Below are 20,873 nucleotides of genomic sequence, written 5' to 3'. Positions count from 1 at the left end.
CAGCAGAAAGCAGACCCAGGAGGTGGAGAACGAGCCCTAAGACACTGTTGGGGACCATGGACTGAGCCAGACCTCAAACTAGTGCTACTCCTGGAATTTGCATGAGTCAATACATTTTTATTTGTGCAGTAACAACTCATATTGGGTCTTCTAGCCCTTGCATCTGGAAGGGTCTCGATGACATAGCTCATCACCACCTCTATCTCTTTCTCTTCTCTTCAGTTAAGTTGGACTTTACACTGCTTCTGGGTTCTCTAAGCATCTGCCCCACAGAATGCCCTAGAGCTGTATAGAGCCCCAGCCCAGGAAGCATTGTCAGCCCAAGCTAACCTAAGATGTGCTCATTAGATTACCACTCTTGGGTTTTCCACTGCCCAGAAGATCCAGTGGCCCCAGTATGTCTCTCATTGAACCACGGACCTGCAAGATTATTATGCAGCATCTATCCTTTTTATCCAATGACATGGATGCTCTGACCTCAGAGTGAAGTGAAAAGCCCCCAACTTCACATCCTAACCAACCAGATTCACTCATGGAGGTGGTGTGTGGGGTCGAGAAGGAGCCCTGGAGTGAGGCATTGAGCCCTTTGGTTCTATCCTGAGACCACCCTGGGCTGGACCCAGGGTCCTTCTTCTCCCCATGAGTTGGCTCCTGGGTGGTCCACCATGTCTGATACCAGAGCGGTGCCTTGGGCAGGTAATTCTAATAACAACTCTCCTCCTCCCAGAACCACTGGACCAGATGCTGTATAGCCCCCTCTCCCTTCCTGCTCCCGCATTGTGGGGTCCCAGAATTCTGTATCCTGTTATGTCCAGGACAAAACTGTGAGACAGCCTGGTGCAAGCAAAGGGACTCTGGTTTAAGTACCAAATCCTATTCTCTCTTTGTGGTCTCAGTGTCCCCATCTATACTACGGAGATAACAGCACCTCCGTCAATGAAATAATGCCGAGCATCTAGCAGGATGTCTGGCTTATAGGAAATGCTCCATATCTAAGTGTTAGAATTACTTTCAAGTTCACACAATGAGCAGTACTTTATGGTGGTGTTGATTGTGCCATCGATTTGGCTAAAGCTTGTGGGGGGATCACACCCAACACCAGCAAGAGGAGATACCCCTGCTTCAAGGGATTGCACATAGGTTGGTCAAGTGTCCATGACATCAAGGTATTTTTTTGACCTTATCTTGGAACTTCAGGCTGGAGAATACATGGGCCTTCAAAACAATGACTCCTATGATTTTGAGAACCCACATGTGGAGTGATTTTTGAAGTGTTGCGGGCCCTGGAGCTCTGGAAAGTCAGTGTGGGCCAGTGGGCAGTCCTGGCCTGGCTCTCTGCTCATTAGCTGGCTGCCCCAGGCCAGCTGCTTGCATCTCTGGACCTCCTTTTCCTGTCTCTAAAATGAGGGGCCTCCAGCACATTTGTCTTCGCCTCTCACAATATCAATACTGAAGTTGTTGTTATCCCGAAAGCAGCAACTGTCCCTGTTTCCCATCTCAGCAGATGGCATCACTATTCACCCAGCACCTAAGCCACCTACCTGGCTGCCATCCTTGTTTCTCCCTCCTCTGCCTACAACCAGAAAGGTAGATTCTGCCTCCCAAATATCTCCAGAGCGGTCCCATTCTATCCCCTGGCCCAGGCTGCCTGGGTGACTATAAAAGTATCACCTCCAGCTGCCCTGTCACCCGTTGTGCCCCCTCTGATTTATTTCTACCCCGCCATGGGGTTCTCTAAACACAGATCCCTCTTACTCCAAACCCCACAATGGTATTCACTCCCCCCACGGTAACACCCAAGACTTTCCATGGACTGCAGGGAAGGTCTGGCGCGGTCTGGCCCCTGCCTGCCATTCAGGCTTAACTCACAATTGGCTCTCCTTCCTCCCTCCGCTCCCTGGCTACACTGGCCTTCTCACAGGAAATGCTCATTCCCGCCTTCGGGTCTCTGCTGAGACAAAATGCTTCCCCACCCTTTCCCCCACCACAGTGCACTGGGTCTTAATTCAAATGTCTCTTCATCAAGAACAACTTCCCTGATCTTCTGGACAAGGCAGCCCCTCCGTGACATCTTCCCACAGTGCTTTGCAAGTCTCCATGGTAACCTCCCCACTTGTGATGGCTTCTTCAAGGTCGGTAGTCCCCTCTGCACCCTGCGCCCTGCAAGGGCGGGGCCGAATCCATCTCCTTCACCACCACAGTGCCAGCACCCTGGCTTGTGGCTGCAGAGGCAACACATCCCTGTCTTTGAGGCTGAGCCCACAGCAATCATTTCCTTTTCCAGTTCAAGAACGACCAGGCAGCTGTGTACCAAGCTTCTCTTGCATTTATTTGAACCTGCTTACCCAGCAATCCACAAAGGAGCTTACATGGGGGTGATATTTAGGACTCTGGTGACCTAATCCTGGGATTATCGTGGGAGGCATGGGCTGGCGGGCAAGGGCGAGCATGCGGGGAGGTATAATGGGAGGGATTCTAAAGACATACTGTGTTCCCCCGAAAAATAAGACCTACCCTGAACATAAGCCCCAGTTAAGATCGTCAGCCAGATGGACGCATTTAGTAGTACGTTACAACGATTTTCCAGAAGAAGATGACATGACTGCATTTGAATAAATGTAGATTGTTGTACATGAAAAAATAAGACATCCCCTGAAAATACGCCCTAATACGTCTTTTGGAGCAAAAATTAATATAAGACTCTGTCTTATTTTTGGGGAAACATGGTAGAGAAGAAGGAACCGGTGGATTGCCAAAGACACTTCCGTTTGGCAGGGAGCTTTGCTGTGTGTTTAATGTGCTGTGGGTTTGGAGGCCTCTCTCTTGGCCCCTGGGGTGTGTATGTGTGTGCACATGTGTGTGTGAGTGTGTCTGAGCAGTGAGGGGCAGCAGGAGAGCTAAGCAGTTGGCATCAAGGGTTCTTTTCCTTTTCATTTAATCTTTCCTTCACTTTTTGAGGCTCAAATTGGATCAGTCGCAGAATTTCCCTATTGGCCAGGGTCCTCTCGATGAACTCTTCCTCTGTAAGTTTATCTGTATATGGGGAAACAATACTACAGTCAGGATTGGCTGTTCCACGCTTCAACAAAGCTGATATCGGCCAGCATGCCCCATGCAGATGTATCTATTATGAAAATGCTGAGTCTCAGTCCCAAGGGTACCCCCCACCCCTGCCCTAGACACCCAAATCTTCCTCCTGGCCCCTGGATCTCCCCATGAACCAGCAACGAGAGGGTTAATGACAAGAATGGCGAGGGGTCCAGGATGCATTCCAGTGCTGTGTGTCTCTTCTGACTGGCCAACGCCTCTGTCTGGCTGGTTATTACATATTTTGAATGTTACCCCCGGTCTCAAACCTCAAGTTCTGGGGGGATTTCTAGGGGACTGAGCAAAGCAAATAGAGCCTCAGCACAGAAGCAGGGAACAGCATCCACCAGGGAGAAGGGAGTTAAAAGTGAAGGGTCCGATGTGGTGCCAGGCAGAGCCTGGCTTATGGAGAGTTCTCTCTGCCCGCCCTAACACCTGGGCAACCCTACAATTCCCGGCTGACAACTCCTCCATGATTCTTTCCTCTGCATCTCTGCATCCCCCATCTACCTCCCCATCTGAGACTCTGAGAGAGCCTTGCCCCCACCTACTATTCAGTTCTATGCACTTAAATGCCTCACTGAGCCAGCCCTTCTTCTGTGCCAGGGCCACTGTGCTTGGGGCTGGGGTCACTGCAGGAGGCAGAGGGCACGGTGTGGTACAGAAGGGAATGAGATAAAGTCCCTGGCCTCAGGAAACTCCTTGTCTGGCGGGGAAGACAGTCACCTGTAGAAATAAGTCTGAAATGAGAACGGTGCTCTTTCAGCTCATGATTATTCTCCTAGTTGCCTGCACGTAGCTCGGTGCTCAACAAGGCTTGGCTGAACTGAATTGTACTTAAGCCTTAGGAACATCCTTAATCCCTCCTGGATTGGGATCCAGGCTGGTTCCCTGTGTAGGTCTGAGTGGTGAAACTTGGGTTGTAAAGTCCCAGCTGCCCTGTCAGCCTTACAGGGGGCTAAAACTGCCATCAGAGCCCAGTTCTGGAGTGAGGTGTTGTCTCCAGGTGGGCTGCGTGAAAACACACACTTCACCTGGCAAGAGTAACACGTCAGCCGCCTGACACCACCACCTCTTGTGATGCTGACCTGGGTCAGTTTTCAAGTTCACAAGTAGCAGAACAAGTGACTCAGCACATGGCAGACCCACGGGGATGTTATGGGGGTTAAACAGCAAATGGGGTGAGGTGCCACAGGGAGTCATCTTAAACAGCTAGGATCTGTGTGAATGAGGAGGAGAAAAGGTGCCTAAAGGGGAGGTGACATCAGGGCTAGGACTAGGGTGAAGCAAGGGAGGCGCCTATCCTGCAAAATTTAAGGAGGCGCTCCCTTTCAGGACTGTGCAGCCCAGGTGTGTATCTAAGAATGAGTGCCTCCTTAAATGTTGTGCCAGGCACCTCACTTGCCTCGCCCTAGTTCTGGCCCTAGCTGTCAATGACCTTCTTGTTTAGTAGGGCAACCGTGTACTTCTCTCACTTTCATCATCCTGGCCCCTGTGGCCACGTGACATCAGCTCCTCTACCGTACCCTTCCCAAGGTGGCCGTAAGCGTCATGCTCTAGCAGCTCCAATTCTGGAATCCATCACCTCTTTCAGTGTAAGAACACACTCCTCGGGCTGTTCCCAGCCTAAGACTGGACAGGGCAGGATACCAAGACAGGTCAGCTCCTTGAGAAGGGGGCTGAAGGACACCCCATCCACTTTGCCAACACTTTCTTAGAACAGCACTGCAGTCTGAGACTTTTTTGACCCAACCTTCCTCTCTGCCCACAAGCACCCCATTCACTTTGCAGTCTGAGCCTTCCCAGCCTCTTCTAGATCCTTCTCCATTTCCTCTCATAGGGTTTTTCCTCAACAAATCTCTTGCAATCTAATTTAAATCTAATCCCATCTGGCGGTGCTTCTGGGGAAACCTAAACTAACTTCCGAAGTAAAACCATATAAATTGAGATCCCCCGTGCGTGGGATCGATGCTAATTCAGATGTAGGCTGAGCTGAAGTTTGCCCTGTCCTAACCGTCCAGAAAGCGTTTTTAAAAACAATAAACTGACATGTCTACACACTGGCACTTCGCTTAAACAGAAAGTGGTTTGCAATTCCTCTAAACTCTCCGTCTGCACACAAACTGCTAACAAGCTGTTGCCTTGCTTTTTACTATTCCTTCAATATGGGCTAACTCTGTTATAACCAAAGATGTTGCTCTTCAAAAGCACTCCATTTCTAGCTTTCCTTCTCCCCCATAGACTCTCAGGCCAAGACAGAGTTGTATAAGCGATAGAGTGTGGCACCCTTCCCATCAGCAGTGTCAGCCCCAGACAGGCCCCAGCACTGCGTTTGCTGACTGTTCTGCCCATTCCCCCCAGAGGCCCTTCAACCAGCCCTGCACAGGTGCATGATGGGATAAGGTGTCCCCTGTCCTGCCTGGGCACTGGCACTCAGTAGGATAAATCTTGTTGGGTCTCGGTAGTGAGGGAGGAGGCATTCACCATCATCTTTCTTTCCAAAGAAGCCCCAGATCTTCTCAGCTCGCTTCTCAGGGGTATTTTCGTCATCTGGAAGGTGCTTCACGTCCTCAGGACTGATCATTTTGAAAATCGCCTGCAGCAAATCAAGAGTAACAACACATGTGGGGAGCAGTAGGGGCTGGCGGCCCTGGGGAGGCCCACGTCGCTGACCAGGCATCCTCCACGGCAGAGGTGAAAATGCAGATACCCAGGCTTCATCCTGCCCTACACAATCACAACTCTTGGCAGGAGGCCGGGCATCTGCATTTTTGAGATCTTCAGATGGGAGAGGGAATGTCGGGGAGGGGTGGAGAAGGCTTTCGCTTCTTATTTTGTTCCTTTCTGAACTGGTTGAATTTCCTAACTATGTAAACATATTACTTTCACCTTACTTAAAAAAAAAAAAAAACAAAGAATAAAAAGCTCCTGATGTTGCAGTTTGGGAACCACTACCTTGAACCCTACCTCCCAGAAGTTTTAGAATATCTAACGGCTTTCAGAGTCCACGTGATACCCAGGTTTCCCAGCCAGGTTGGCTTATGGTAATAATGGCTAACATTTGTTGAGCACTTAACATGTGCCATTTTTTCTAAGCATTTTTACATGTAACCTTCATAAAAAACTTTATGAGATAGGTATACCAGGCCTTATTTTACAGATGAAGAAACTGAGAAAACTAACTTGCTAAAAGTCAGCCAGCTAGAAGCAGGAGATTCTAACCCAGGCAGTTGATTCTACAACCTCCATACTTACATTACCTCACCCGCCTCCTGTTCGTATGCCTTGGAGAACATTCCAGTGGCTGGGGAAGGGACAGGGGAGGTGTCAACAAGAACTTCCCGAAGGTCTCCCCAGGGCACAAGAAGCCCCTCATTTACCCTTCTGCTCACGGAAGGAACCAGAGAAAGGCTTGGCATTAGACTCAAGGATCCTTCTCACTTCCCTCTGCTCTTACTAATCAAGGACCCGGATGTGCGATGTGCGGCAAAGGAGGAAGAACCTCTGGACCTGCGATCAGGGAAAGGGACAAGGGGATCTCCATGTACCCTTCCAGCTCCAGGTTACTTCCAGCTCAGTAACTCCAGGGCTGGCCAGGCCCAGAGAGGACACTCAAGGTCATGGCCCCCGAGCCTGTTCCAGCCTGCACCCTCACCTCTTGAGGCAGGCCCGGGGTGCAGGCAGTGTGTTGGGTGGGAGCTGAGAGAGCACCTTGGAGATACCTGGGAGCACGGCCAGGCAGGGACAGTAATGCCCATGAAATTAGCCTGGAGGGAAGGTCACTAGCTTTTAGAAGTACCCTTTTAGCTCCCCATCCCCGCCCTGTGCTATAACAAAAGGAGCAAGGAAATCAAACCGAGCAGCTTGGGGCAGCAGCCTTGGCTGGCAAGTGCCCAGCAACTGAAGGGTAGGTGGCTCCCTTAACTCTTCTCTCTGTCCTGAGCCATGGGAACGATGTGCAGGCCTGATGGCTAAACACTGGGAGTGGCTGGCGGCCTGCCCCACTCTGCTTCTAACACCAAAGACAGACTGTCAGGGTCTCGTGAAAGAACTGAGAAAGAACCATCAAATGCTCACCCCGGGACCTGGGAGGTTATATGGTTTTTCCAAGGCCATGCAGCTAGTTGGTGGCATAGCTGGGATGAGGACCTGTAACTCTTGACTCCCAGGTCAGTGACTTTGTGATCTGGTGAATAACAGAGCCTCGGTACCACCTTGCACAGCCTCAGCCATGGATGCTCCCCCTCTCTCTTCCCTTCCCCTCCCCTCCCCACCTCACCCTTCCCTTTCTTTCTTCCTTCTTTCCCTTCTCCCCCTCCTCCACTTCCTCCTCCTTTTCCTCAAGGAGCATCGACTTGTAGGCCTCTGCTGAGCCTGGCATCCTTTAGGTGGTTCTGAGGACGTGTCTCCATCCCAGGCTCCCCGCCAATCCAGGGGAGATTGATCTGAAGGCCCTGTCCAGATGCCAGTGTGGTTTCCACACATGCCTGCCCTTAATGGGAGATCCAAGCAGAGTCCACTGACCAACCGTGAGATGCATGTTTGGCAATTTCATTTATGGTTTCTCCTAATAAGAGTGGAAGAATTGCTCAAGTGAAAGCAGAATTATAAATGCATAAAAAAATTATATAAAATATGCTAAACATTCTCCCTCTTAACAATAATGGAATTAGAGAAAAAAAGCAAGTGGCGTGGAGTAGAGGGATAAAAAAGATCAAAGGGAAATACAAATAATATAATAGGGAAAAATGGAAACATCCTAATTGCCCCAAAATATGAGAATCATTAAATAAAAATATGGAAAACATTAATAACTAAACAGTAATTGAAAAGAGGATAAAATCATATAGGAATATATTATATTTCTAAAATTATTTTAAATATACAGATAAAAGACTAGAAAGGTATATACCAACATGTTGACAGTAATTTTTCTCTAGATGATGTAAGTAAAGGTAATTTCAATTTTCTTTTGCATCTGTTTCTAAATTTCATGAATTATTTATGTATTAAATAAAACTATTTTCAAGACACCTAAAATCTTCACAACAAATGACCTGATACTGGACCAATATGGACAGAGAGGAGAATGCATGTTGGGAAGCACTGGCCGCCAAGGAGCCTGAGGAGCCCGTGGTTCGGGCTAGAACACAGGACGGATGAGAAAGCTGAGGCGGGCAGGGTGAAGTGACCTGCCCCATGTTACGTAAACAATCAGAGCTGGCACCCAGATTTCACGTCCTCCACTCTGGCCTTTTTCTACTGTATTTGAAACATGTCGAGTATTTAAAATGAATTGTGAAAGAATTTGAATATGTACTGGTGAAAGTTTTGAAGGACATTTTAATGAAAAAAGGAAGGAGGGAGGGAGGGCGGGAGGGAGGAGGAAGGAAAAAGGAAGGAAAGAAGAAATGTAAGCAGGCAATTCCCAGATTCTTCTTCAGGAGAAAAATGAAGCTGTGGGAAAGTGCCCAGCTTTCCATTAATATCGGTATATGAGAGACCCCCTCCTCACCAAGGTCTCAGAGCAATTGAGTCACAGTGGACCCCCCCACTCCACCCTCCAGCCCCGCCCCCAGCCCCGCCCCCAGCCCGCCCCCAGCCTCGCCCCCAGTGCAGCGCACCAGCAGCAGTATCCGCAGCAGGGAGGCCCTGACCCTGGGTGACCCCAGGCCCACCCAGCCATCACAGGGGAGGTGGAGACTGACCATGACAATCTCGAGCACTTCGTTCTTGCTGATGGCCCCATTGCCGTCCACGTCGTACAGGGAGAAGGCCCACTCCAGCTTCTGGTTGGGCCTGCCCGCGGTGGTCATGTGGAGGGCGATGACGTACTCCTTGAAGTCCAGGGTGCCGTCGCTGTTGGCATCGAAGCTGCGGAACACGTGCTCAGCGTAGGCCTTGGGGTCAGAGTCGGGGAAGAACTTGGCGTAGATGCTCTGGAACTGCTGCCGCGTGATGCGGCCGCTGGGGCACTCCTTCCGGAAGGACTGGTACCAGGCACGCAGCTCCTCCGCCGTGAACTTGGTGTTCAGCTGCAGCTCCTCCAGGATGTCCTTGGACAGGGACCCGCTTTTGCTGTTCCCCATGGGTGAGGGGGCGTGGGCCCTGCCCGGCAGTCGCCGCTGGACGGGTGGGAGCGACGGGTTCTCCGCGTGCCCGGGCTCGGTGCTGCTGGCGATGGATGGATGTTGAGATGTTGCTGGATTAGGAGGATTTGCAGCAGGTTCACCCCAGTACTTGGAGGGAGGAGGGGCTGGGAGCTCATGGGGGATCGGGGCGGGGGGGCTCCCAGAACCCTTCTGGGATTAAAATAAAGAGCTGACCGCAAGTGGTCAATCCATCTTGGTCTTCTGGGAGGACAGGACAGGCGGTCAGAAATTTGAGAGCCCAAGCCTTGGGCCAAAGCCTTCCCTTACCCTCTCCCAAACTCGAGGTCTCTAAGAGCAACGATGTTCACGGCATGGCCTCCCGCCTAACTCTGAGGTCTGGTGGGTGGCTCTTTCATTGAGCTCTACAATGCAGGGGTTAGGAGCCAGGCTCTGGAGCCAGCCCGGGCTTCAAATCCCAGCTTTGCGATTTACTAGTTGTGTGACCCCAGGCATGTTTTTTCACCCCTCTCTGCCTAGAATGCTGTTCTCCCATTCTTTCACCTTCTTCGTGGCTTTCCTTAAATGTCACCTCAGCAAGGCATGTACTGTCCATTCTATTTACAATAGCAAGTCCCACTCCCGACAATCAGCACACCCCAGGCTGTTTATCCTGCTTTGTTTTTCTCCCTCCCCCATACACCTTCTGACGTACTGTTTTTTTATTCCATGTGCTGGCTGTACCCTCATCAGAATGAAAGCTCCATGGAAGCCAGGATCTGTCTCTTTTGTTCCCAGCTGCATCTCCATTGCCAGAATGGTGCCTGGCAGGTTTGGGCCCTCAGTGAATATTCCTTGAGTGGACGGGCATAATAATAGCAATCGACCTCATTGTTATTGTGAGGCTAGAGATAATATGTGCAACACACTAAGACTAGAGCCTGGCACATAGTAAGTGCTACATACATGTTAATTTTTGTTATTATTCACCTATGACAGGGATCAAAAATTAAACTGCCTACAGGGGCTGGCAAGCAGAGGGAGGGAAGCAGCTGGAGCAGGGAGATAATAGGGAGAGGTGAGGCCAGTGTCACACATGGAAGAGGCTGCCAGTGTTCGATCCATTTCCATGTGGTCGTATGGGATTATGGCCCCGTGTTACTAAATTTTTTGATTATCCACGAGGCATCCATAAATCAGATTGTTAGACAAAATTTCCAAACTTTTAAACTTTGGTTAATTCATAAATTTCAAAAACACGGTGTGGGCCAAATACAACCTATCTGTGGCTCAGTGTCAGCCCGCACGTTGTCAGTTTGCTACCCAGCCTGGTGTCCAGAGCTTGCAGACAGAAACCCAGGCTTGTTGAGTGAGTGGAGAGGTAAATGGGAGACAGAGAGCTCTGCAGAGGAAGACTTCCCGTCCCTGCCGTCAGCTCAGGTGCATGTACAAGACACAAGGAAGAACGCTGGTGAGTATATTTGGTAACTGAATTCTCATCACCCAAAGGAAAGGTCCGTGGTGCCCTGGCTTAGCAGAGCATGCTAGAGGGGACATGCCTGGAACCCTCAAATGACCAAATTGGATGGGAAACTGTCTCCTCTTTGCCCAGGGGTGGTAACTACAAAGAACAAACCCCACAATGTCTAGGCAGGTGAGTTGGGGTTTGCACCCTATTTTATAACAGGTTAATACTAGCAGGGGACAGCAGGTCCCCATTCCTGGGAGAAAGCCACTTGCCAGGCCCGCCCTGATGTTGCTTGGGAAGGACTGAGAAGTTCAGGCGCTGACCTCGCCCGCTGTGGTTCCAGAGCATTTCTCAGGAGGCCTTAATGTTAGGGTGTGTGTGTGTGTGTGTGTGTGTGTGTGTGTGTGTACTTCCCCTTCAGTTTGTGAGAGCATATTATTTCTTAATAGGTGCCCTTTCTCTTCTTCTAGACTTTCACTATTCTGTAGCAAGGCATTTGTTCTCAACAGCAGTGAGAAATAGGACAGTCACCCAACTCAAAAACCAGCAAACAAACAAAACCCAGGCCATGAAAACGGGGCCAGAGGCTTCACCTGTTGCCTCCGAACCAGGTGTGGGAGGCCATTAGAAGTGCCCCTGGGTGCCAGGCCTGTCCGCAGCAAGCCTGCAGGTGAGGCGAGGCCAGTGTTATAGGGAAGAAACAGGGCTCCAAAAGGCATGCTTCCTGCTGGGATCACACAGCTGCTGAATGGCAAGGCCTGGAGGAAAGCCCAGCTCTGCCCGGCTCCCCGTTCATGGCTCTGCTCATTACAACTCCTTTCTCAAGGAGGCCTGAGTCCAGGGGCCAAAATGCTCCATTTCTGTGGATGAGGAGCTGGGGTTGCCATAAAAATGGACAAGGCCGTGGGCAAGGAAACAGGGCCCCAGGTTAATGCAGAAAGCAGCCAGAAACCCACCAACCTGCCTTGCCCTTGGAAGGAGCTGGAACCAGGTCGGAAGCAGCCTGGTGCTGTCCACAGTCTTCAGGTTGCCATGCCCGGCATGGGTGGGCAGGGTGGGGGGGGCCCAACCGTGGGACGGAACCACAGGCAGCTGTGTTGATGCTGCTGAGACAAAAGTCATGACCTGGAGGTTTGTTTGAAAACCTGCATAAACATCTTCTGTCAAAGGGACTGTTTATGCTCCTTAGCCAAACAAGTTGTTGGAGATGATGTATTGTGAGTGGATTTGTTAAGTCTGAGCTGGGGCCCATAAACTCTCCCCAAACCCCAAAGACCATTGGGGAGAAGGCCTCGTCTTCGGTCGGAGTCTCAGTTTGTGTCTTCCCTCCCGGTCCTGCCTTGACTGAAAGAAGCAGGCTCTTCCCAGAGGCTGGCCTGGCCATACCCCAAGCCAGGAGCTCTGTCTTGGCTGTTAGTCGGGGCCCAGCCCCGCAGCCCTCACCCCCATTCCTCTGCCTTCCCCTGCCATGAGCTGAAAGACAAGATGACCCTTCTTCTTCTGACCTGGAACTGGAGCCTGCACACAAGTCTGCACCGAGAGGGCAAAGGGGGCATGGAGAGGGTGGGTGGGGGGCAGAGACTAGGAAAGAATGCTCCTCCTACAGCTGTCCCATTGCACTGAATGGCAACCCATCCTTTTGGGTGCTTAGACGGAAATCCTCAGCACCTTTCTTTCTCCCACAACCCCACTCCAGTCTGTCAGAAATTGTGTTGGCTCCACCTTCAGAGTACATTCAGAACCTGACCATTCTCCCCATCTCCACCTCTCCACCCCCTCAACCTGTCCTGCCCTTTCCAAGGGCAAGGAGGAAGGAGCTGGAACCAGGTGGGAAGCGTTCTGCTGCTGTCCGCATTCTTCGCATAGCTTCTGCGTTACTGCATCTTTGGCTTCCTGCTTCTGCCTTGTCCCTTATAGGTCTGCAGCGAGCCCTGTAGCAATGAAGCCAGGCCGTTTGCTCCTAGGCTCAGACCCCGACTCAAACAAAGGCAAAGGCCTTCCATCACTGTCAAAGCCCCGCAGAAGGTGCCCCTCCCCACCACCCCTCTGCTCTAGCCACAAGCAGCCCTCCCCACCCCACCCCAACTCCACCCTGGGCCTTTAACCAGGCCACATTCTCTGTCTTTGATCTAATGCCACATTCTCAATGAGGCCACCCTGACTTTCCTATTTAATATAGCAACTTACCCACCCTCACACTCTGCCCTTTTTCTTTCTCTGTAACTCTTAATACCTTCCACACCCACAATGTGTAATTTTTTTATGTCTATTGTTTTTGTCTGTTATCGTAAGCTCATGAGGGCAGGAATCTATTTGTTTCAGTCACTGTGTTCCCAGTACCTAGAGCAGTGTCTGACCTATAGTAGGTGCTCAATAATTATTACAGGCAAGCAGGCAGGAATGGATGGATGACTGAGAAAAAAAGCAATAGCCAGGAGCCCCTTCTGTCCATAGGGACAGAAGTCACCAGGGGAGAGGACTGAGGCCTGGGTCAGGTGTGTGGGTCTGGCAGCATGGCACCCACCTGGGGATCAATGCCCAGGTGCCCTTTGTCCCTCTGCTAAGTCATCAGGAGTAAAATTATCACCAATCCTGGGAGCCTGGGAGGAACACTGAGACCGTTTGTACAAAGGAGTGTGGCAGCCCTCCAGGAAGGAGGGTCGCCCAGTGGGACCCAGTATCTCTGGACAGTTTCTTTCACATGGGATGAATCAAAGCATCTCAAGTGTACACACAGCCAAAGGAAAAAAATAGGAGAGCATTTAACTTCCTGAAAACGCTTTATAATAATGCAGAACAATTATATATAGCAAACGCCTTCAAAATTTAAACCCTTTAAACATTTAATTCTTCAGCATTAATACACACAAATGCTATTACGGGGAGTGGGGAGGGGTTGGCAAGGGCGGATAATAGCCTCCATAGGGATCAGAGTTTCAACAGTGTTACTTATAAATTATATTACATCAATTTTATTTACTGATCTAGGCAGCCAGAGGGTGGAAGGATATACAATGTGGAGTAAACACATTCATACCGGGATGAGGAATGCTGGCAGGAGACACAGCCTTTTAACATTAAAAATGTATAAAGTATTTAGCAAAAGTTACAGAAAACAGACCAAACAAGCAAGTTTATTTTGTTAGAAAATTCCACTTTCATAGGATTTGCTGATGTGCTCGTGTCTGTGAAGGTCGACCCCCACCTCCCATCCCATGTTCTCCTTCCCCAGGGAAGGGCAGAGATGTCAATTTGGGGCTGGTCACCAAGGGTGGCTGGTGTCCCTTTGGATGTCTCTCGCTGGGTCCACATGGCTGCCTGGAGGCCACAGCTCCTGAAAACCGGTCTGCTGCATGTGATGCTGGAAGAGGAGAGTCTCCACTTGACAGATGAGTCCACAGAGGTGCTGGGAGGGGATGTGACTTCAGGTTATGAGACAAATGAGACAGCAGAATGGGGTCGGTCCAGTGCTCTTGCCCTGGTACATACGTTTTCCCTCTCCGTCCGTGTCACACCCACCCCATTAGAGCACCCATGTGCCAGACCCTTTGCATTCCACCACTGCAATCCCCTTAGAAATGTCCCTGAAACACAAAGAGTCAATGTCTCCTGAATAGCAGAGAGATCGAGGGTGGTCACAACCCCTCGCCCTCAGTGGCACCTCCCAACGAAGGTTCCTGAAAGAGCCTCACCCTCCCATCTAGAGGGAAAATGGAACATTGCTTTTTTGTCACAGGTCTTATTCTTAGTCAAACCTGCTAAAACAGTAATTGGGTCCCTCACCTTTGGAAAAGACCTGACAGGAATAAAACTCCTGGGTGGGGGGGGAATGATGAGAGTCCCCCCTGGCAAAATTCAGCCCAGAATCATCCCAGCAGCATAGATCCTTGGCTCCCCGCCACGGGACCCTGTGGGCCTGGGCTCCCATTCCTGACCTTCACCTGGCCAGGACTCAGGTTTTGCTTGGAGAGGTGCCTGGTTGCCTTCCAGAGCTCAACCTGTCACTGAACAGGGCATGATCAAGACACGGCTTGGGGGAGTCGTCACCATGGGGGGTCCTAAGAGGAGCTGCCTCATTCTCAACAGCTCTTAATTTTAGCTTCATTTGTGTCTCCAAGGAGACATGCCAGGGTATCCCCCTCATGAGGATTTCAGGCACCACCACGCACAACTGTGCTGATGGGACCCAGAGTCGGTATGACCATGTGCATAGGGTATAAAATTGGAAATGAGAAGGGGAGGAGATAATGCAGTAACCGGAGGAGGCCTAAGTGACCTTCTAGAACAAATACTTTCAGTTTGCAGATGAACCAAGAGACCCAGGAAAGGGTCATGATAAGCCCAAGGTCACCTCCCGCCTTCTTATCCATGTGCCTTCCACATCCCAAGTGCTCAGTGAATGCCAAGGACTCAGTGAGCTGACATGAGGGTTCCCAGGAGGAAGTAGATCTGCTAGTTGAGGGCACAGCAGCAGTGGAAGGCAACTGAGCCCTGCTCACCCTCTTCCCCAAATCCTTGCAGCTTTCTGCGTTGTCAAATCCTAACATGAACCAAAAAGGCAAGTGTGGGCCCCAAGAACTGCCCGTGGGCACAGCTGGCGTTTGGAGTAGGCTTGTGAGCCATAGGAAGCAGGCTAGAAGCAGCCATGCAAACAAGCTGAAGACCCCAGAACAGGAACTTCTGGGGCAGACAACTCACTTTAGCAGCAAGGAAGCAGTGTGGTACACCCATGCAACGGAACACTGCGCGGCAACGCAAGGGAAGAAATTATGGACACACAACTACATGGGTGACCCAACCACACTCAGCTGGGTAGAAAAGCCACTCAAAAGCTACGCAGTGTGACTCCATTTATAGGATGTTCAAGAAAAGACAAAACTATGGGTCAGAAAATCAATCAGTGGTTACCAGGGGCCGGGGGTGGGAGGAATAGATTGACTACAGAGGGGTCTGGGAGAATTTTTGCAGTGATGGAAATACTATGTTTATTTGGGTGGTTGTTACGAGGTTTTACACATTTGTCAAATTCACAGAACTGAATACTTCAAAAAGGTGAATTTTACTGTGTCTATAAACCCCTACACTGTATGTTAAATACTTCAATAAACCTGGAAAAAGAAAAGGCAGTGTGTCTTGTAGGGGTGGGCTGGGTTAGGGGAATAAAATCGTGTGCTGGCTAAGTAAGCATGCGACTGACCTGTACCCCACTTAACATTTGCAAAGTGCTTTCCCTACCTACATAGTAACCAGCGGGACGGCAGAATCCTGTGTAAACTCTCCTTGTCAAGGCCGCTCACAGCTGGAAGTCAAATCATTTAAACAAGCCGAGGTCTTTGACGTCCTTTGAATTTAATGGCTTGTATTTCCAAGAAGGGACTTTGGCTCAGGCAAGATTTGTATGCACCCACCCACTAAATCTAGTAATTGGTTTCACAAAGGGAATAGAAACAAACCCCTGGTTTACGAGTGTGCACACTTTCTGTTTGCTTCAGCCACTGGCCAGCCCCAACGAGCAAAGCGCCTCGTACTGCAGAAGTCCTTCTTGCCCAACAGGCATTGGGTGGAGGTGGAAAGAAGGCCCAAGGTGAGTCCGCTGGCAGAACCTCAGGACAGCCATCCCTGTGGTTCAGCTGGCCAGTGCTTTGCAATACTGATCCAAAGCACTAGAAAAACTAGAGAGGAACAGTGGCTTTTCTTGGAGGTTGTTGTGGCAAACAGCTCACTGGGAACACCACGTGTCTTAGAGATATTTCTTAAAATCAGGTTTTCACAGACAAAACTAAGTGCATCTGTGTCTCCCAGGTGGAGGCCAGTAGAAAGGGCTCACCTGATTTCAAACATGGAACAATGGATGTGCTCAAGAATAACCCAGACTCACCCACTCTGAACAAACCCAGCCAAATCCTCTTATAACCTAAACACTGAAACATAAACAAAAACAACAACACAACAACCTAGAGCGCACTTTTAGATACTCTAGACTTCATCCTGAACTTGACCTAGTGGGGGGCCCTGTTAACAGGGACCGAGGGCCTGGACTCTCGGCTCCAGCCCTGCTCCTCATTCCCTGTGTTCATCTCACAGCACTTACTGGCCACACTTGGGCTTCATTCTTCCTCTTTGTAAAGTAAGGAGAGTTATTTAAAACAAAAACAAAATCTTGGAAATTCGAGTTGGGTATGGGCTGTGAGAGTCTCGTGACCAGGTGATTGAATCCTTGATGCTGTCTACCTTTGACCCAGTGTGTAAATGCTGCTTGGTGGTCGCTTATATTGTAATTACAGGCTCACAGTGGGTTAAATGTGGAAGGGATGCCATGTTCTCCTTCTCCAGAAAGGTCTACATAGTCCCATCTACATGGAAAATAGAGGGGACGGCGGAGCGTGCCTGTCTTGTGTGCCAAGTATCTGCTAAGTAAAAGAATGAATGAATAAATGCAGATCTATCAGCACAACATAAGAGCATCTCTGAAAACCTAAATTCTGCATGGAGTGTCTTGTATGTAAGACAGCCCGGAGAAAAGATAAGTCTATACAAAATAAGAGATTGTGGACTTCCCTGCTCACAGGGCCACATCTTGCCCTCAGATCTTAGCACAATGCTTGGCCTTAGCTAAATACTTGACGAATGAACAAAGGAGTATGTGAGGAAGCTATCGAGACTGAGGTGAGGGACTGAGAGGGAAAGAACAACTTCAGAAAACAGACTGGCCCACAATGGGCCAACTCGGGCTACTCTGGAAAAGGCAAGAGCTCCGTCTGTCCCAGGGAATCCTCAGATGGGAATGAGAAGACAAAAATCAACGAGCCATATCCACTCAAAATATCTGTGTTAATAACAAGGCTATTGGCTTTGAATATTTCAAAATCATCCACAAATTAGTTTACTAAGCGATTACTACTAGCACCCATGTTCAGTAAAGAAACCAAGAAATCATATCTTAAAATTGGTAGCTGGTACCATGGCCAGACTCCAAATCTGGAAGGAGTGGTTCTCCATGCCATGGACAGATCCATTCTAATGACCTTCAAGTTGGTTAAGGCCTTCCCTCACATTGACCTTTTTGACTGGGATGCTTCAAGTAAAAAAAGAAAACTGACAAAATTTGATTTGCTTTAGTATATATTTGACATCTTTCTACCATAAACTAAGAGAGAGTAATTCTGACAATGAAAGAAGTGCAAAAGATTCAAGATTAATAAGTCATCAGTTACCGACATGGAAGATTGTGAGAAACACCAGTGAGCTGTGCGCTTAGAATTCTGCCCTCCTGTGAAGTATATGGGTCCTGTAAATTTGAAGTAATTGATGGGAAAGATTAACCAAGAAAGATGGGTTCTTAGGGTGTGGGTTCCAGGCTAGAATTGGCCCCTTGGCTAGCTGTGTGACCTCCTTCAGGTCCCTTTTATTCTTCTGGCCCCTTCAAACTGATTCTCAAGACTTAACATGATGGAGAACATGGTTTGGAAAGGGAGAAAGTGATAAGCAAGGACCTGATGGCAGCCCTGAAAGCTGTCTAAGTCACACTCTGACCAGGCTTTTCCAGGAATCAGGAGATGGAGAAAGGGGACGATGGTACCAGCACCAAGCCAGGGCTCGGTGGAAGGCTCTGGAATGTGCAAAAGGAGCTAAGAAGCCAAGGTGGTAAGACACTGCCTAGTAGGTGACAACTTACTGTGGCCACATGAGTCTTCAGTGCCTGCACAGGGACCACCAGTGAGAGAAATCCATACAAGGGACAGCAGTTCTGATCCAGCCATGCAGAAGCAGGTAGAGCATCTGGGGGATGACAAAGACTTGCCCCAACCCATCTCCCACACAGGACGGACCCAGCCCCATTAAGGGCATGGGAGCGGGTGGGGTAGGGAGAGGGAGTGTCTGAAGGTTGGGTGCATTGGGATGTCCAGAGAGGAGACTTTACAGAAGATGCCTGCTCTAATAGGAAACACAATTCAACGCTCTGACTCAGGGCTAATTTGCTGAATGAGGTAGTTCCATCCTGACCTCTCCAGGCAGGGTCAGTCTGGGAAAACAGGAGCCAAGCCATCTTCCCAAGACCCTTGATGATGAAACGTGACAGAGAAGAGCAGGATGTGGGCTCCCAGAATGCAATGGGAAAAATAGAGGACTGCAAAGGATTCTGAGCGTGGGCTGTTCAGATGAATGGTGACTTCTATCCACAATTCTGATCCTGACACTTGGCTTGGAGACAGAGACGTCCCTCCCCTGACACTTCAAAGCCCTGGAGACAAGGGGGCCAGCTGGAGGAAGGGCTTTGGGGCTTCCAGGGGCGCACACATGTGACATAGCTGGCTCTGGGTGGGGAGGTGACCCATATGTTGCTCAGCAGGGATCATAAAGTTCCAGCCTCAGTTTGTTCTCGGAGCGGCAAGCACGGCACGGCAGTTGGGGGGGCTTCGGCCTCAGAGACAAGAGCAGGGCTGTGAATCCATCTTCCTGGCCTGGGAACACTGGGGAGCTCCCAGCAGGGCCATCCAGGCTGTCCTGGAAAAACCAGCTTCTTGGGGAATCAGCACACCCTCCCCTCTCCTCAGTGGACCAGGAGAGTGGGTGGGAGGCAGCTCCACTCAGCAGCAGGCCCCATGATGGGAACCACCACCTCCTCTCCATTGGTCCCTCAGCCCCTCTCCTTGGCAGGACCCCCGGGGCCGCACGCGCCCTTCTAGATCTCCATGTCCACAGGGCGGATGTTGCCTGTCTTGTGCTCTCTAACCCACAGCTCCCTGTCTTTGGCTGGGTCCACTTTTCGAAGCAGTTGGTCCACAGGCTCGACTGTCTGCAAGGGACGGAGAAGAGGAGACACTGTCAGAGGCAGCAGCCAAGCCAGGGACATTGCCTCTGAGCCATTCTGCTCAGGCCTTTGCGCCTGTCAAAGCAGCTTCTACAGAGGGATGTAGGGCCTCAGGGGAAGCCCATGGGAGGGACAGACGTGCACAGGGCAGTGCCAGCAGGGAGCCTGGACCTCTCCTTCCCACCTTGCTTCTCACTCAGTGCACTTTACCCTGCAGACCTCACGGCTGGATGAAAGGGCAGAAATGTCTCCAGGTCTGTGACCAGTTCCTCCATTTGTTCTCCCATTTACCACCACAGAATAGGACAAATAGAATTTCAGCTTTAGACATTCTGAATATTTCTAGAAGTTCTTGAGGGGGGGGTGGTGGTAAGAAATTCCCTGGGGTAGGCAATAATGTTTTTAGGTATTTTAACTATGATGCGCTAATTTCTCCTCAGGGTAACAGCTCATGTGTGTTGCATCTATTTCATGCATTTCAAATGGGTTCACAGGGGCATCCAGGACAATCTACAATCCATCCCAAGAGGTCGCCCGCAGGCCCGAGAACCTGGCCACTGCCCATCTTCAGGACAGATTTATTTGTAGTGACCACTTACTTAACCTGCCATGGCACAGTGGCAGTTGCTCTCTTTGGCCTGGGGTACCCCCGGGGTCCTGCTGGCCTCAGCCTGGGGAAGGGGAACTCACGCTTTGGTTGAACATATCCGTTTCATGCCGCAGCTGTGTGTACTGGCACAGATGTTGCCGGATCATCTCCACCCTCTCCACCTCCAGCCGCTCCAGCTCCTGCACAGGAGGAAAGGACCAGAGACCTCTGAGCATGTCCCCTCAACTTGGGGACCTTCTCACCAGACAGGTCTCAGACCACCTTCTATGTACAACACAAGCTGCCACCTGCTTAGACCCGATCCCATCTGAGCCTCTGGGATATGACAAAGAACTCACTCTGTATCTAGAGGTGCAGGTGAGGATAATGATAACACAGCAGCTATTATTTCCTGAATCCTGTCCTGCAGGCACAGTGGGTGCTAAGAGCTTTACACGTATTACTTAACTGTCCTTACAATAATTTTAAGACATAGGTTCTGTTTGTATCTGCTTTGCAAACAAGGGAATAAACCCAAAAAGGTAACGTCATTTTCCCAAAGCGCCATGGAATTATGGGAGGGGTGGGGTTTGAACCAGGGTCTGTCGTGGTCTTAATCATGGTTCTGCACCAGTGCAGCCCCAGCTCCAGTTCCCCAATGGGGTGGAGAAATGGGACACATGAGGGAGTGTCTGTGCCCCAAACTCCTGGGGCTTTGTCCCTGGGCCTCTGCTGGGCAATCTCTCTCCTCTGTCCACCCCTAGTGCTGAGGGACAGACCAGGCCAGGGGAGGCGGGGGAGGTGGGGGTGGGGGTGGGGGGGTAGGGG

At 50.3% G+C, this 20,873-nt stretch overlaps 2 protein-coding genes across 13 annotated transcripts in view; both read right to left on the bottom strand.

The window, feature by feature from the left end:
- Positions 1–2,376: 2,376 nt before the first annotated feature.
- RCVRN (recoverin) lies at positions 2,377–9,260 on the bottom strand. Its single transcript, XM_074320038.2, has 3 exons — positions 8,796–9,260; positions 5,572–5,683; positions 2,377–3,033 (listed from the first exon to the last, which is right to left on the bottom strand). Exons 1-3 carry the CDS (start codon positions 9,174–9,176, stop codon positions 2,912–2,914), a joined length of 615 nt encoding a protein of 204 aa, XP_074176139.1. The 5' UTR covers positions 9,177–9,260; the 3' UTR covers positions 2,377–2,911.
- A 4,145-nt stretch (positions 9,261–13,405) lies between these two features.
- The window catches only part of GAS7 (growth arrest specific 7), a 210,282-nt gene continuing 202,814 nt past the window's right edge, over positions 13,406–20,873 (bottom strand). For all 12 annotated transcript variants that reach the window (XM_019755227.3, XM_019755228.3, XM_074320748.2 and 9 more), the window contains 2 exons: positions 20,147–20,245; positions 13,406–19,441 (listed from right to left, as the gene is read on the bottom strand). In XM_019755227.3, the coding sequence (XP_019610786.1) occupies positions 19,328–19,441; positions 20,147–20,245 (213 nt within the window). In that variant the 3' untranslated portion in view covers positions 13,406–19,327. The remainder of the gene's footprint in view (positions 19,442–20,146; positions 20,246–20,873) is intronic.

The sequence above is a fragment of the Rhinolophus sinicus genome, chromosome 12 (assembly GCF_057876585.1).
Source record: "Rhinolophus sinicus isolate RSI-liver-muscle chromosome 12, RSI-T2T, whole genome shotgun sequence".
Classification (NCBI taxonomy): Eukaryota; Metazoa; Chordata; class Mammalia; order Chiroptera; family Rhinolophidae; genus Rhinolophus; species Rhinolophus sinicus.
This window is presented reverse-complemented; position numbering and strand designations above follow the sequence as displayed.